At 36.4% G+C, this 16,802-nt stretch overlaps 1 protein-coding gene across 1 annotated transcript in view; it reads right to left on the bottom strand.

Annotated features, from left to right (window-relative positions):
- The window catches only part of LOC149802955 (poly(A)-specific ribonuclease PARN-like), a 145,669-nt gene that overhangs the window by 59,619 nt on the left and 69,248 nt on the right, over positions 1-16,802 (bottom strand). The window contains exons 15-17 of the mRNA XM_089952468.1: positions 12,886-12,996; positions 6,872-6,941; positions 3,291-3,346 (exon numbers count right to left, since the gene is read on the bottom strand). Coding sequence (XP_089808594.1) covers positions 3,291-3,346; positions 6,872-6,941; positions 12,886-12,996 — 237 coding nt within the window. The remainder of the gene's footprint in view (positions 1-3,290; positions 3,347-6,871; positions 6,942-12,885; positions 12,997-16,802) is intronic.

Raw genomic sequence — 16,802 nt, forward strand, 5'->3', positions numbered from 1 at the left:
ACCCCCTCTCTTATCATGCTTTCTTTCATATCCATATATCCTCTTCATACTATCAGATGGAATAACAAACTGACATGTACTAATATATGTATTTTATAACAAGGACTCCAAGCTACATTTTAATATTTGGAGTTGAATTTAATATATTAAAGTGAACACACCTTGCCAATTAAATTGTTACTAAAATTGCTACAAATTTTCAGCACTTAAGGAGGCACTAAAGTTTGTCTTATTTTTCCTCAAAATAGGAAATAACTTTCACTGTCACTGTTGCTAATCTCCAACTAAGAAAGACAGGTTATGTTCAACAAGAAAGCTCACAAACAATGCTTCAGCACTGGTAGCATGCAGGACTTGAGTAGGTGGCTTAAAGTACTCCAAAACTGAAATCTGATGGGGGGTGGGGTGCTATAGCAGTGTGTTGTTTCACATTGTTCTGCTACATACCTCCAATGGCTCATTTCGCTGCTTACAATTTATCTTTCATACATGTACTCATAATAATATTACTACATGGTACATATATGACAGGTAAATTGTAAGCAACAATACCAGCCCTTGTGATTATTCCCAATTGTAAGCAACAATACCGGCCCTTGTGATTATTCCCAATTGTAAGCAACAATACCGGCCCTTGTGATTATTCCCAATTGTAAGCAACAATACCGGCCCTTGTGATTATTCCCAATTGTAAGCAACAATACCGGCCCTTGTGATTATTCCCAATTGTAAGCAACAATACCGGCCCTTGTGATTATTCCCAATTGTAAGCAACAATACCGGCCCTTGTGATTATTCCCAATTGTAAGCAACAATACCAGCCCTTGTGATTATTCCCAACTGTAAGCAACAATACCAGCCCTTGTGATTATTCCCAACTGTAAGCAACAATACCAGCCCTTGTGATTATTCCCAACTGTAAGCAACAATACCAGCCCTTGTGATTATTCCCAATTGTAAGCAACAATACCAGCCCTTGTGATTATTCCCAGTTGTAAGCAACAATACCAGCCCTTGTGATTATTCCCAGTTGTAAGCAACAATACCAGCCCTTGTGATTATTCCCAGTTGTAAGCAACAATACCAGCCCTTGTGATTATTCCCAGTTGTAAGCAACAATACCAGCCCTTGTGATTATTCCCAGTTGTAAGCAACAATACCAGCCCTTGTGATTATTCCCAGTTGTAAGCAACAATACCAGCCCTTGTGATTATTCCCAATTGTAAGCAACAATACCAGCCCTTGTGATTATTCCCAATTGTAAGCAACAATACCAGCCCTTGTGATTATTCCCAACTGTAAGCAACAATACCAGCCCTTGTGATTATTCCCAACTGTAAGCAACAATACCAGCCCTTGTGATTATTCCCAACTGTAAGCAACAATACCAGCCCTTGTGATTATTCCCAATTGTAAGCAACAATACCAGCCCTTGTGATTATTCCCAATTGTAAGCAACAATACCAGCCCTTGTGATTATTCCCAACTGTAAGCAACAATACCAGCCCTTGTGATTATTCCCAACTGTAAGCAACAATACCAGCCCTTGTGATTATTCCCAATTGTAAGCAACAATACCAGCCCTTGTGATTATTCCCAACTGTAAGCAACAATACCAGCCCTTGTGATATTTCCCAATTGTAAGCAACGATACCAGCCCTTGTGATTATTCCCAATTGTAAGCAACAATACCAGCCCTTGTGATTATTTCCAGTTGTAAGCAACAATACCAGCCCTTGTGATTATTCCCAATTGTAAGCAACAATACCAGCCCTTGTGATTATTCCCAATTGTAAGCAACAATACCAGCCCTTGTGATTATTCCCAACTGTAAGCAACAATACCAGCCCTTGTGATTATTCCCAATTGTAAGCAACAATACCAGCCCTTGTGATTATTCCCAATTGTAAGCAACAATACCAGCCCTTGTGATTATTCCCAATTGTAAGCAACAATACCAGCCCTTGTGATTATTCCCAATTGTAAAATTCTTGACATACTACTGTGTGAAAAGCATAATGTACATCAATGGCTGAACGCTAGACCAAATTTTGGTGTACTCCAATCTATACTTCACTTTTTGTGGAACACAAATATTTTTTCCTTGGAGGTGAAAACATTTTAACTGCAGTGTAGCTTAATTACTAAATGGTATTAATCCAGAAGATGAAACAACGAATGGTGAACAATTAATGGTCGGCACATGCGCGGAAAACTGTGATCTCAAAGCAAATTACGATATATGCTAATCTTTCAATCTAAAAACGTCAAACACTCGATAAAGCTGTCTTCATGTAGTTTCCCAACTTTTATGTGCTTTTTGCTACCAATCTGCTTCCTTACATCGTCTTTGCCACCATGCCCAATGTTAAAATTTGTGGCACACTGTGTGCAAAAAGCATTATGTATATCGGTATTTGATGGCTGAATGCAAGGCAAATGTTTGGTATATTCCAAAGTAAATGTCACTTTTTTGTGCAATACTTTTCTTTTTCCTTGGTGGTGGAAATGTTTTAAAGATGTGACGCCGAACAGTAATTCAAATCAGTGTTGGCAGCACATGCGCAGTGAAAAATTCTGGTCAGGCCCAGGTTTCTTTTAAAAGCATTTGGAAAACTACTCTTATACATATCAATTTCTGTCAACAAACGTCGAATGAATGGCAATGTAACTGACATACGAGTTCATTTGACCTTTTGACTCCCTTCCAACAGGACCCAGAGGAGGGAGGCAAAGCCCCACCTCTCCTGCAGATGGTTACCATTTGGACAAGTAAAATTCTAATTAAAATAAACTAAATAGAATACCAATTAAAATTTCACCCCTGCAGTTTCTGCAGTGTGTGTGTGTGTGTGTGTGTGTGTGTGTGTGTGTATGATTAGGACTTTTAAAGTAGCTTTAACAATTTTTCAGTCATATTCCTATGATGCCTGCAGTGTGACAGGTTATAGCTATGTCTAGTACTGTGGCATCATACCACAGACATGTAGCATGACGTCCCACCCATTCACATTATCCTGACACCAGGCCGACCAGTTCAAGCCTTTTAATGTTGAGCGCCAAGTGAGGCTGCTGCAAGTAAATATTTTAAAAGTCTTTGATATGACTCAGTCAGGCTTTGAACATGCTACCTATAGCATCTGAGGGTGACTCTCAAACCAATAGACCGCCGCATCAGTCATTTTCTGTAGAGACTGAGTAAAAGAGATATGAATAATGGACAGAGGTGTCAATATCACAATATCCTTGTGCAATTTGAATAGCAAGGGGAAAAGAAATGTACAACTTACAATCTGGCCCAGTCAAATCCATGTAAGGAATGTCAATCAATCTCATCATGAACAATCTGAAAATAAGCACATTTTCCATTATTGCTTGATAAACAAAATTCTAGTATCATCAGTCAATGATCACAATGCAAAATCCAGTCTATTATTCTAGCCGGGTGCAATAACTCCAACAAGGTTATACCTAGATCAAGTACTTAAACGCAGAGTAAGTGCATTACCTGACATCGGGTAATGCATAACCAGGCAAAATAAAATGGCAGACAACCTCTGCTTTAAAAATTAAGATTCAGATTTTATACAGGCTGTCACATGATCCACATTTTCACTGGCATACTTAAAAAAAATTTTTTTAAACATCCCAATCAGATGTTTGACAAACTTTGCTGGAGTTTTCCCCTCATTCCATTCATGTCAATAAGACAAGTTACTCAATCACAAATGCAATTTTACCTGCTTCCTTTCTGTAATTTATCCTAATTATTCAAAAGCTCGGAAAATATTAGATATGAAATAAATAACTGAAAATTCAGATTGGAACGCTTTGTGAATATTCAGATATAAAATGTTATTTGAATACTTATTTGTTTATACAGCAAGTCTGGCAACATTTTAAAAAATGAAACAAGAGAAGCTAATTTTACACTATGCAATGCTGAATTTGATTTCAAGTTAACAACTTGCACCTACTAAATCACCTGAAATTCAAACTCCCACTCGCTATACACAGGAACGTCAAATTTCAGACTAGTCACATTTTTTGCAGCACTATCAGTTTGCAACTGGGATTGACTTATAAGCAAGTATAGATGGTATATAAAATGATTTACTGTATATACATCCTTATAAGTCCAACTGCAAAAACAACAAAGATTATGATCTGCCTCAGTACATTGTGCCTGCAAGTCACGGTATATGTTTTTTGTTTTACTGATTACTCCAAACAAATTGCACAGACCCAGAACTGCCAGCGCATTATGCAATGGCAGATCTGGGTCTACACAGTTTGAAGTTGGACTTTCCTTATAAGCAAGTATATACAGTAATTATATTTTTAAATGAGTTACTGTGTTGTTTATTATCAGTAAATAATTTCCCAAAAGACCAGACTTTAATTAATGGTGATTTGTCAATCATTCAGCATGTCTATTTCAGCCCAAGGGCAGTAACTGCTACAATCAGCATGCTATTTGTATAGAAACACTAAGTAATATTTACCTGAAAATAAATATTGGATGACCATATTCAAGATACATGCTGGTATTTCTCTCTGAACACATGTGAAGCATAGGATGGTCAATATGCCAAAGTATGAATAAAATAATAAAAAAATCAAGAAGCATACTAATACTAAAACAACCAAGACAAAAAAATTTGTTTAAATTAGTTCTGGATTTTATGTAACGGTTAGGACACATACAATTGGTTATGGTCTTAATGTAATGGTTAGGACACATAAAATCGGTTACGGTCTTTATGAAAGGATTAGGACACATAAAATTGGTTATGGTCTTTATGAAAGGATTAGGACACATAAAATTGGTTATGGTCTTTATGAAAGGATTAGGAAACATAAAATCGGTTAAGGTCTTTATAAAAGATTAGGACACATAAAATTGGTTATGGTCTTTATGAAAGGATTAGGAAACATAAAATCGATTAAGGTCTTTATGAAAGGATTAGGACACATAAAATTGGTTATGGTCTTTATGAAAGGATTAGGAAACATAAAATCGGTTAAGGTCTTTATGAAAGGATTAGGACACATAAAATTGGTTATGGTCTTTATGAAAGGATTAGGAAACATAAAATCGATTAAGGTCTTTATGAAAGGATTAGGACACATAAAATTGGTTATGGTCTTTATGAAAGGATTAGGAAACATAAAATCGGTTAAGGTCTTTATGAAAGGATTAGGACACATAAAATTGGTTATGGTCTTTATGAAAGTATTAGGACACATAAAATTGGTTATGGTCTTTATGAAAGGATTAGGACATAAAATTGGTTATGGTCTTTATGAAAGGATTACGACAAATAAAATTGGTTATGGTCTTTATGAAAGGATTAGGACATAAAAAATTGGTTATGGTGTTTATGAAAGGATTAGGACACATAAAATTGGTTATGGTCTTTATGAAAGGATTAGGACACATACAATTGGTCATGGTCTCCATGTAATTGGGTAGGACACATATAAATGGTCAGAGTCTTTATGAAATGCTTAAGGGCTTTTCCAGTCACATATACTCAGGAACCAGGGCAGGCACTTCTAATGTGGATTAGTCACCAACTGATGCAATTCAGAATTTTGTATCATTTCTCTGTGAACTCGAAGTAATCAGAGTACCAATGCATATATTTTTTTAAAAAGTGCCTTCCCTGGGTACCATGAATGTTTAAATGTAACAGCCCTGAGTACAATGGCAGTAATTTGGAAACCTTCATGTGTTGAATTTTTAGTGTTTGATGAAAACTGTCAAGATAAATGTTTCATTTAAGAATTGAGCTGTATATAATATGGTGTTAACAATGATTGCATCATCTGTCAGAAAAGTGATTTAGAAAAGCATGACTGATCTCTAGCTTCCTAGAACAATCGATCATGTTCTGTCAATTGTACCACCCATCTGTGTTACTTAGCTTGGTACAGATGAAGGGTCATCTAAGTATTATTCAACTTAATTCTCATTTTATTGCATGCTGCACTGCTTGCAAAAAGGAATGTCAACTACTGTCCATTTAATAACTTCAAAATACTTAGTTAACAAATAACACAAATTAACTATTTTTCACTGGGTAACAATTTTAGTGAATTCTGTAGATTTTACAAACCACAAATTTAAAGCCCCAACAGGCAATGATCCATTTGTGGAAAAAATTGAATCCCTTCCATAATCTATTAATTTAAACAGCAAGAAAAACAAACCCAATTTTAAAAAAATGAAAATACATAACATTTGATGTCCAATAAAATGTATCAAGTTACAAAATCCACAGCCAAGTACTCAACAGGTCTGAATGTAAGCAATATATTTAATAATTCATGTTCTTAACAATATCTCTCTTAATATATTTTACTTGCACCTTGAGGTAATACATGTTCCTGTTAGTGTCAATGCAGGGGCCCCGAGTGGCCGAGGGGTCTAAAGCGCTCTCCGTTACGGATCACTGCCATCTCACCTCTGTCTGCGTGGGTTCGAGTCCAGGATTCGGCAAATGTGGATATGTGAGAAAGCATGCCAGTAGCTTCTCGTGGGTCGGTGGTTCTTCCTGGGGTTTTCCCGGGTTCTTCCTCTACCATTAATACTGGCCGCCATGCATAGCCTATCGTGTGCTGAAAAATGGCGTTAAACCCCACAACAACAACAACAAAAAGTGTCATTGCAAGTTTGTAACAAATATACTCACATAAAAAGATAACTGTATACAACATACACCCAGATCTGATATTGCATAATGAGTCAGGGTCTTTTCTGCATTGTGTGACAACAGATCGGGATCTGAATAGTATGCAGTTGAACTTGACCTACAAGCAGCTATATATGGTGTTTATAACGAAGTAACAATTTAACTTAGCTCACTTGTTTACAAAAGGCTCCAGCAATGGTGATGCTGGTGGAAGTATCCCTGCTGGTGGGTCCTGAAATTTACCTGTACACAAGAGAATAATTGTCAGTTTAATATATGTAAGACAAAAATAATCATGACATACCTTCTTACACCTGACTAAAGGGAGACAACTACTAAATTTACCCTATAGTCCAGCAATTTTTATAACACAATGCTAGTACCATATGGCACAGTACATTCAATTTATGAAGTTTCTCATACATATATGATAAATGTGAAGGGTTCTCTTTTTGAGCAAACAGACTGACAAATGGGGAAGATTTTTAAAAAAAACCCTAGTAAATTGTATTATTTGTATGTATTCATGGTCTGCTGACTTTCAAGTCCTGTCATAGGAACAGGCGCTGAGTGAGAAGACTCCTCCCTACTAATTATTAACAGTCAATGAAACTGTCCCACCAGATTTCTAGCCTACTGTATATAATGCTTGCCTACTGAGTCAGACTACAAACAACACAGAGCTTGAAATGCCATCACATTATGCACTGGCAAATCATGGTTTATAATGACTGTTCTACTACTTAATCCTGCATAAACCAAAATCTGCCTGCACATCATGTGATAACAAGGTAAAGGGTCTGTTTAATGGCTGAATACTCACTTTATAATTGCAATGGGAATAATTCTTACCACTGACTTGGGTTGAATCAGAAGGCTTGAAGCCAGAATCACTTTTCTGATATCTTTAATTATTGGCATATATTCTTTATGTGTAAATAAAGATAAAAGAAAATCAAAATAAGCTGTTTATTTCTAAAATAATACAATACCACTCATACTTTTTTCAACTGTATTTTTTACCATGGTGACATTATATTGTCATATTGCGGGGCAAACTAAAATCTTTCAAGGGCAAGTTCAAATTTCCAGTCAAGCTGACATTTATAACATCTGACCAGCCCTGTATGGGAAGTTCATATTAAAAATGTATACAGGAGAGTGAAAGACATAATGTATTTTGTAGAGGAGAGTGATAGAGATGTGTTTTGCTCTAGAATGAAAATGGTAGCTGGATGATGAATAGATAAAAGGATAACAACATTAAACATACTTAAATTGAAGAACTGTGAATAGCAAAAGGCATATCTACATACACCACTCTATAGATAACTCGCACCCTGATAACTTGCGAACCTGCTTATAATGCGGGATCAGGTGTGGATCCCATTTTTTACACCAGAAAATACCCCCAAAATTGATCCCTATTTGTTGAACTTGAAGAAAATCGCTATCAAAATTGGTAACGGAAACAATGATGTATCGATTGTTTTATTGTCGAAAACGGTAGATAGAACCTGGAAATTTTAATCAACACTATGAAATATCAAAAGTAAAAATAGGTCATACAATTTTTTACACTTTCTTTCCAAATGGCATTCCTAGCACACCGCAATTAATGATATGTAAGGAAATTTTGATCAATGAAAATGTCACTTATGCAGAGTGGAGACAGTACTTTAATAAATAAATAAATACAAATTAAATAATTTTTTATCAATTGAAATTTGTGTTCTAGTTCTATCTTTAAGTTCCTTTTAAGTGTACTTATCATAAATGCAAAGTGTCCTCTTGAAATTAAACTTAAAATGCGTAATCTACCGTAACAGCTATGTCCATGAGCATTTCTCTGAGAACCTATTAAGTGCTGACCATGTTTTGAAAACTGACTTCCGGAAGTATTTGTTGCATTGTTGCAATGAATTAAAAGCTGGCCTCCTTTGTATTATCATGTTAATTACATCTTTTGAATTATATAAAGAAATGGAATAAAAGAAAAGTTAAAAGGCACACAAATCCAACAAACTTAATATCTAGCAGCCCCGGTCGTATGTCGGGTGAACTCACTTCATTTGATCAATCGAACACTTTAAATGTTATTGTGTACATAACAAAATCTACCTTAAATTAACTGACCCTTTCATAACTGTGATAAAAATAACAAAGCAGCCAAGCAAAGTGAATACTTTATAAAATAAAGAGCTTGATTTCACAGATATGGACCACTGTGGGCAAGCAGGTTTCAGAGAATTCATGAACTAGCACTTACAGATATCCTCACGGATGATAAGTTTCAGTGTTACTTCCAATAAAATCACGTCAATATTGTACTATTTGAACAATACAAAAATTGAGTTTCGACGAAGATGATTGTCCTACGAAATAAATGTTGTGTGTTTTTGAAAAAAAGGAATCTTGTTTGGCGGTGTATCGACATTTAGTCTAGTTCCCTGCTCTGTGGTCTTGCGATTTGGCAGGATACTATTAAACACCACTATGGGAACCAGACACATCAAGAAAACAAAAAGCAGTGATGTAATACACAGACTTTTTTTGCATACACGTGATGGCTGTTGAAACCAGTTGGAATGATCTTTCATATGTTGGATATTTTGAAAATAAATGTTATTTAAATAGAATAACGAACAACTTCATTAGAAAAAACGCATTATTAAAAATTATTATCGACGTGATTGTAAAATGAGGATTCAGTCAATAAACAGCCCAGTTCCCTAACGTTGCGTACCCCCTCCAATTTTTGAAGGTCCCTCGGTAACTAGCACCTTGCTTATAGCGTGGTCTATGTTTGTTGACCCCGTTGTGCACGAGTTATCAAGGGAGAGGTGTAATTAGTGTGATATATGCAACATATTTCTAAATATTTCAAAATTATTGATAACTGATGGATGGAAGAACAAACAAACAAAACATCCAAATATTAAAACAGAAGAATCGTGAATAGCATAAGGAACATCAGGAGCATGGAGCATAAATAAAATAAGCACCAAGGCTAAAAGAGATATTCTGGATGGTTTTGGAGCTGTGCTCTGAAAATTAAAGTGTGATTAATGGATGCATGGTTGGATTAACAGATAAATGGATAAAAAATGTCATAAAATACTGAAACGAGGAACCATGAATAACAAGAGTAATATGCATACCACAAGTTCAGTAAGTGTACCAAATTTCAAGGTAATATCTTAAAATGCTTTTGGAAACTAAATTCTGATAATGAATGGGAAGGATAGACATATAGACAAACAATTACAAATACTGAGATTGAAGAACTGTAAATAGCAAAAGGCACCTCAACATAATTAGTGTGCAGTAAGTGTATCATATTTCATACATCTTATCAAAGATGCTTTTAGAGTTCTGCTCCTGAAAAGAATGTTTGAATGATGTTTGTTTTTCAGAGGGATATCTTTGACGGCTTTGCACAGAAACTAAAGTGTGGATAATGGATGGATGGATGGAAAGATAAACAAATAAAAACATTACAAACATCTAAAGTAAAGAAACATTAATAGCAAATGGCACATCTGAACCAATAGTCTAATATGTAATCCAACTGTCTAATATGTAATCCAATATCTTAAAATGGTTTTTGTAGTTCTGCTCCAGAAAAAGACAAGTGTGAATGATGGATGGAAGAGTGAATAGACATACTGACCAAATTTGTTTAAACAAATATTACAAATGAAGAATTCTGAACAGCAAAAGGCACAGCTGATTCACTAGTCAATAACTACCGAGTTACAAAGAGATTTTTTAAATGGTGTTTGAGTTCTGTTCCAGAAAAGAATATGTAAAAGATGGGCTGGCTGGATGAACAAACAGATCAAAAATGAAAAATATGGAAACTGACGACCTGGGAACAGCAAGATGTGCATCTGGATCGCTAATATGTGTACCAAGTTTTATGTAGGTACCTTGAATGGTGTAAGAGTTATACTATGGAAATGAAACTGTAGAGAGACAGGATGTTGGTCAAACAAACTGATTAAAAGAGAAAAAACTATGGAAACTAAAGAATTGTGAACAGTTAAGACATATACTATAAGTACCAGATATCATAGATACCCTGCACAGCTTGAGCATTGTACTCTGAAAACAAAAGTGTCTATGGACAGACAGATTGATAACCATATATCCTCTCCTTGTATGTCATAATGGGGTTGTTAAAAAAACAAATACTTACATTAAAAGCTGAACAGAAATTACTTTTTGCTTATATTTAACTGCTTTCAAGGTCTTTAAATCTATATTACTAAGGCTGGTCCATTTCTGGTCCCATTTATAAAATCATGCAAGACATACGAATCACTTTGTCATCATCAACAGTGGCAGCCGAAGTTCTGTATTAGCAAGCTGTCAACAGATCCATTCCAACATACAGTACATTAGCAGGCAGTCAACAGATCCATTCCAACATACAGTACCGGTACATTAGCAAGCTGTCAACAGATCCATTCCAACATACAGTACATTAGCAGGCAGTCAACAGATCCATTCCAACATACAGTACCAGAACATTAGCAAGCTGCCAACAGATCCATTCCAACATACAGTACAATAGCAGGCCATCAACAGATTCATTCCAACATACAGTACATTAGCAGGCAGTCAACAGATCCATTCCAACATACAGTACCGGTACATTAGCAGGCCATCAACAGATCCATTCCAACACAGTACATTAGCAGGGCATCAACAGATCCATTCCAACATATAGTACATTATCAGGCCATCAACAGATCCATTCCAACATATAGTACATTATTAGGGTGTCAACAGATCCATTCCAACATACAGTACATAGCAAGGCATCAACAGATCCATTCCAACATATAGTACTTAGCAGGCCATCAACAGATTCATTCCAACATATAGTACATTAGCAGGGTGTCAACATATCTATTCCAACATACAGTACATTAGCAGGCCATCAACAGATCAGTTCCAACAAACAGTACCGGTACATTAGCAGGGCATCAACAGATTCATTCCATCATATAGTACATTGGCAGGCCATCAACAGATCCATTCCAACATACAGTACATTAGCAGGCCATCAACATATCTATTCCAACATACAGTACATTATTAGGGTGTTAACAGATCCATTCCAACATATAGTACATTAGCGGGTCATCAACAGATCCATTCGAACATACAGTACATTAGCAGGCCATCAACAGATCAATTCCAACATGTAGTACATTAGCAGGCAGTCAACAGATCCATTCCAACATACAGTACATTAGCAGGCCATCAACAGATCAATTCCAACATACAGTACATCAGCATGCAACAAATCTATTCCAACATACAGTACAATATTAGGGTGTCAACAGATCCATTCCAACATAGAGTACATTATTAGGGTGTCAACATACCTATTCCAACATACAGTACATTAGCAAGCAATCAACAGATCAATTCCAACATACAGTACATTAGCAGGTTGTCAACAGATTCATTCCAACATAGAAGTACATTAGCAGGGCATCAAAAAATCCATTCCAACATACAGTATATTAGCAGGCAATCAACAGATCCATTCCAACATACAGTACGTTAGCAGGCCATCAACAGATTCATTCCAACGTACAGTACATTAGCAGGCCATCAACAGATTCATTCCGACATACAGTACATTAACAGGGCATCAACAGATCCATTCCAACATACAGTAACACTACATTAGCAGGCCATCAACAGATCCATTCCAACATAACAGATCATCAGCAGGGTGTCAACAGATCCATTCCAACATACAGTACATTAGCAGGCCATCAACAGATCCACTCCAACATACAGTACATTAGCAGGCAGTCAACAGATCCATTCCAACATATAGTATATTAGCATGCCATCAACAAATCCATTCCAACATAACAGATCATCAGCAGGCTGTCAACAGATCGATTCCAACATACAATACATTACTAGGCCGTGCACAGATCTATTCAAACATACATATAATCAGCAGGCCATTACCAGTACCTTTCCAGTATACAATGGACACCATTTTTTAAAACACTCTTATGCTGCACACAACTCATGCAAATATTTCAAAAAATTTACTGATATGTAGAGATGCAGACTTTCATTACAAACTTGTCTGTCTGTATATATACAGTTGGCAGGGATGAAAAAAAGGTAATACATTACTATTACCTACCTAGATAGTTGGCCATAGAAATAAAACATAGTCCTGTGATGAAGGCATCATAGGCAGCCTCATGCAACTGCTCTGTCTCCATGTAGTGGTGACCAAAACCTTCTGGGATTACTGTAAAAAATGAGATCATTAATCACAGGCAAAAGTGTATGTCTCCATGTAGTGGTGACCAAAGCCTTCTGGGATTACTGTATAAAATGAGACCATTAATCACAGGCAAAAGTGTGTCTCCATGTAGGGGTGACCAAAGCCTTCTGGGATTACTGTATAAAATGAGACCATTAATCACAGGCAAAAGTGTGTCTCCATGTAGTGATGACCAAAGCCTTCTGGGATTACTGTATAAAATGAGATCATTAATCACAGGCAAGTGTGTCTCCATGTAGGGGTGACCAAAGCCTTCTGGGATTACTGTATAAAATGAGATCATTAATCACAAGCAAAAGTGTATGTCTCCATGTAGTGCTTACCGAAGCTGTCTGAGATTACTATAAAAGATAAGATCACAGGCAAAAGTTTAAAGTAATATATATGATGCTATGACTACATTTATCTTCATGTGCATTAATCTTTCCTGGTTCATAATTTCATATATTCAGACAGCCCTAATAATTCCATAGCAGAATTACATAAGTAATAGAGCTCTGGTGGTTTTCCCATACGTGTAAATTTGTACATAGTCATGCAGAAATAACATCTAGGATATAAAATGATTTCATAAAATATGTACATGTCATACAGAAAAATTGTGTATTTCACATCTGAATTTAATCCCTAATTCCACAAGTTTATGAGTCTGGAATATTGTTGTTACATTATGGTAATTTCAACCAGTCTTGACCAGTTGCACTTTGCATAGGATCACACCTCTTGTACTATAAACAGCAACATAAATGAACACAAATTGTGCAGGTAATCTTGCTTGAGTTTGATTTTAAAAATGTTGTCTGCTTGTCAATAGAGGAAATCAGACGATACAGAACAATATACAATGATGAGTCTAAAGCCATAACGCCAAAATTTTAAAAGTTCCAGAAATAATGGTTTAAAGTATTTAGAGGATAGCAATACAAGAATGCATGTCTTGTGTGTGAACACAGGCCTAAAATTAAAACATCAGCTTCCCAGTCAGTTTATTGGTGGTACTACTAACTACCAATGGACTGCACTGAAAAGACATCACAATTCAGAAGATAAATACAAACACTGCCAATAAGTGAATAGCACAGAAAAATGACCATCCTCGGGGCCCAGCTAAGCATGGCACTACAGATGGCAAAAGAAAATATAACTAAAAGGAGTTCTGCAGACAGTCAATAGTTAATGGACAGCCCTATAGACAACAGACAGTCAATAGTTAATAGACAGCCTATAAACCAACAGTCAACAGTTAACAGACAGCCCTATAGACTAACAGTCAATATTTAATAGACAGTCCTATAGACTAACAGTTAATAGACAGCCATATAGACTAACAGACAGTCAATAGTTAGACAGCCATATAGACTAACAGACAGTCAACAGTCAATAGACAGCCCTATAGACTAACAGTCAATAGTTAATAGACAGCCATATAGACTAGCAGACAGTCAATAGTTAAGTATCTGAAATAAATCAGATGAAAATAATCATAATTCAGTTAAATAGATGGCAAACACAAATAAGGAGAATACTACAATAACAAACCAATGATAAGGAATTATAATAATAACAAAAATAACCAAACAATTCAAATAATAATTCATTCAAGTATAAAATCACACATCTTATAAATGGCATTAGGATACAATAATATTTGCTTTTTGCACCATACTGAATTTAAATTAATTGCAACCTTATGTTTGATGAAAGACAATATTGATGTCCAAGGTAAATTATCAAAGACATTTCAGAAAGATATATTCGATATAAAACAGGAAAGGTCTATGATATGAATCACCAAGGAAACTATAAAGGCTATTTTATAATACTGACCACATATCTGTTGAGGACCTGCAGGATCAACCTGATGTTTCAGACCAGTACACAGACATTCAGTTTTCATTCTCCTTGCAAGATAGACTTATATTTAGTAATATTAAGAACACCAATCACAGAAACATAATCACAAAATTTCATATAAGTTTTCCTTTGGAGTAGTTGAATTTTTTGCTGGACCTGAACAATGTGTTAAACCCCATAGCAAACAACAGGGTAATACAGGCCATTATTATGAGTCTCTCAAAAGAATTATTACTATGTCTGGAGGTCCTGACGGTCTGATCATTAATCAAATTAAAAAGTCCCACACTTCACTTCAGAGTTTTGCTAACTGTGAGCAGATAGTTTGACCTACATAAACCAGGTATGAAAATAATGTACATTTTTATAATTCTCCTGATTACAAAACTCTAGCAAGTATTCTGTTGACAGTTTCTCTTACTACAGTGCCATGTAAAAGGGTGTTTTCTTTGTAGACTATACATCTGTCTCTTGCCATTGATAGAAGAAATGAAAATGTAGAAAACAAGACGATTATTGCATATGCAGCAAATCAAACTGACTTCAAAGATGGTGCAGAGGTTCTGAGGGCATGTCAAAGACTGGCGGATAAAGCAAATTTTTAGTAAATTATGTTTCTCCGAGAATACTTACCCGATCACATTAACATTAGGGATATAAGCCTGCTACCTCTCGAATCCAGCCCTACTAAAAGATGAAAATTCGTCTTTTCTGTCTATCTCATATAGACCAAAGGGCAATAACTCTTGCCCCTTACCTCCCCTTGCCACCACCAGGTGTCACTAGTTTTCTAAGCTGAGTGGTATATATTATACGAGGATGCTTGCATAGCGGGGGTGGTTGGGAGGGTTTTTAAGTAATGTGAACGGTAAGTATTCTCGGAGAAACATAATTTACTAAAAATTTGCTTTCTCCTTCAAATATGTTCCCCGATCACATTAATGTTAGGAGAATAGGTAATAGGAGGAGGGAATGCTGAGCATCCTACCTCCACCCCGGGTACCTTCTAGGGAATGATGGCTGGATTCCCCATTTGAAAGATAACCCGTTCTCCTAATTTCATCAGCAACACAGCCTAGGGTCTCGTGATATGTGACCCCTATATACGGTTAAGAAGATAGTTATTGAAATCTTCTTACCTACGAAATTTCACTGGCGAATCCAGCGAAGCTGATAGGCTGTGCTGATTGTTTTAAATGGGTCTGGTGGTCATCTGGGCTGCTGACACCGGACCTACCAGATTCAAGGTTTGCCTCTGCGAAGCCAAATCTCTGAGATAAAAACTGGAGAAGGTTGACTCTGCATGCCAGCCAACAGCTTCTATTATATCTCAGATCGAAACATTACGTTCGAATGCAAGGCTCGCCAAGATTGCTCTAATCTCATGAGCTGTAATCTTCATGAGGCGACTCTGATCTTGTGAGACCTCAGAGTACGCTGAGCGTATAACCCACTTCAGCCATGAAGCAAGGGCTTGAGGGGTGATATCCTGTTTACCAGCTTTGACCAGAAGAAAGAGGCGCTTACGTGTGTCCCGACATGCCTCTGTGCGTTTTAAATAGTGCTTGAGTACACGAACAGGATCTTGCATGGCTGTTGCTCTTGACTTATCTATGGAAGAGAGCGAGCGAATGACGATTCTTTGATTGCCAATGGATGGTAACCTATTTTTGGCTACAAAGCCTGGTTGTGTCAGGAGGACCACCGAACCATCTGATCTGAACTGAAGAAAGTTCGGGTCACTGGAAAGGGCATGTAACTCGCTCACCCTGCATGCTGAAGCTAAGGCTATCAAGAAACATGTTTTGTATGATTGTAGCTTCAATGAAGTGTGGGCTAAAGGTTCAAATTTGTCTGAATTGAGCCATGTTAAAACCCAGGACAGATTCCATTTTGTAAACAGGGTGAGGGATTTT

Source organism: Sinohyriopsis cumingii, chromosome 3, assembly GCF_028554795.1.
Source record: "Sinohyriopsis cumingii isolate HCF-2022 chromosome 3, ASM2855479v2, whole genome shotgun sequence".
Taxonomy (NCBI): Eukaryota; Metazoa; Mollusca; class Bivalvia; order Unionida; family Unionidae; genus Sinohyriopsis; species Sinohyriopsis cumingii.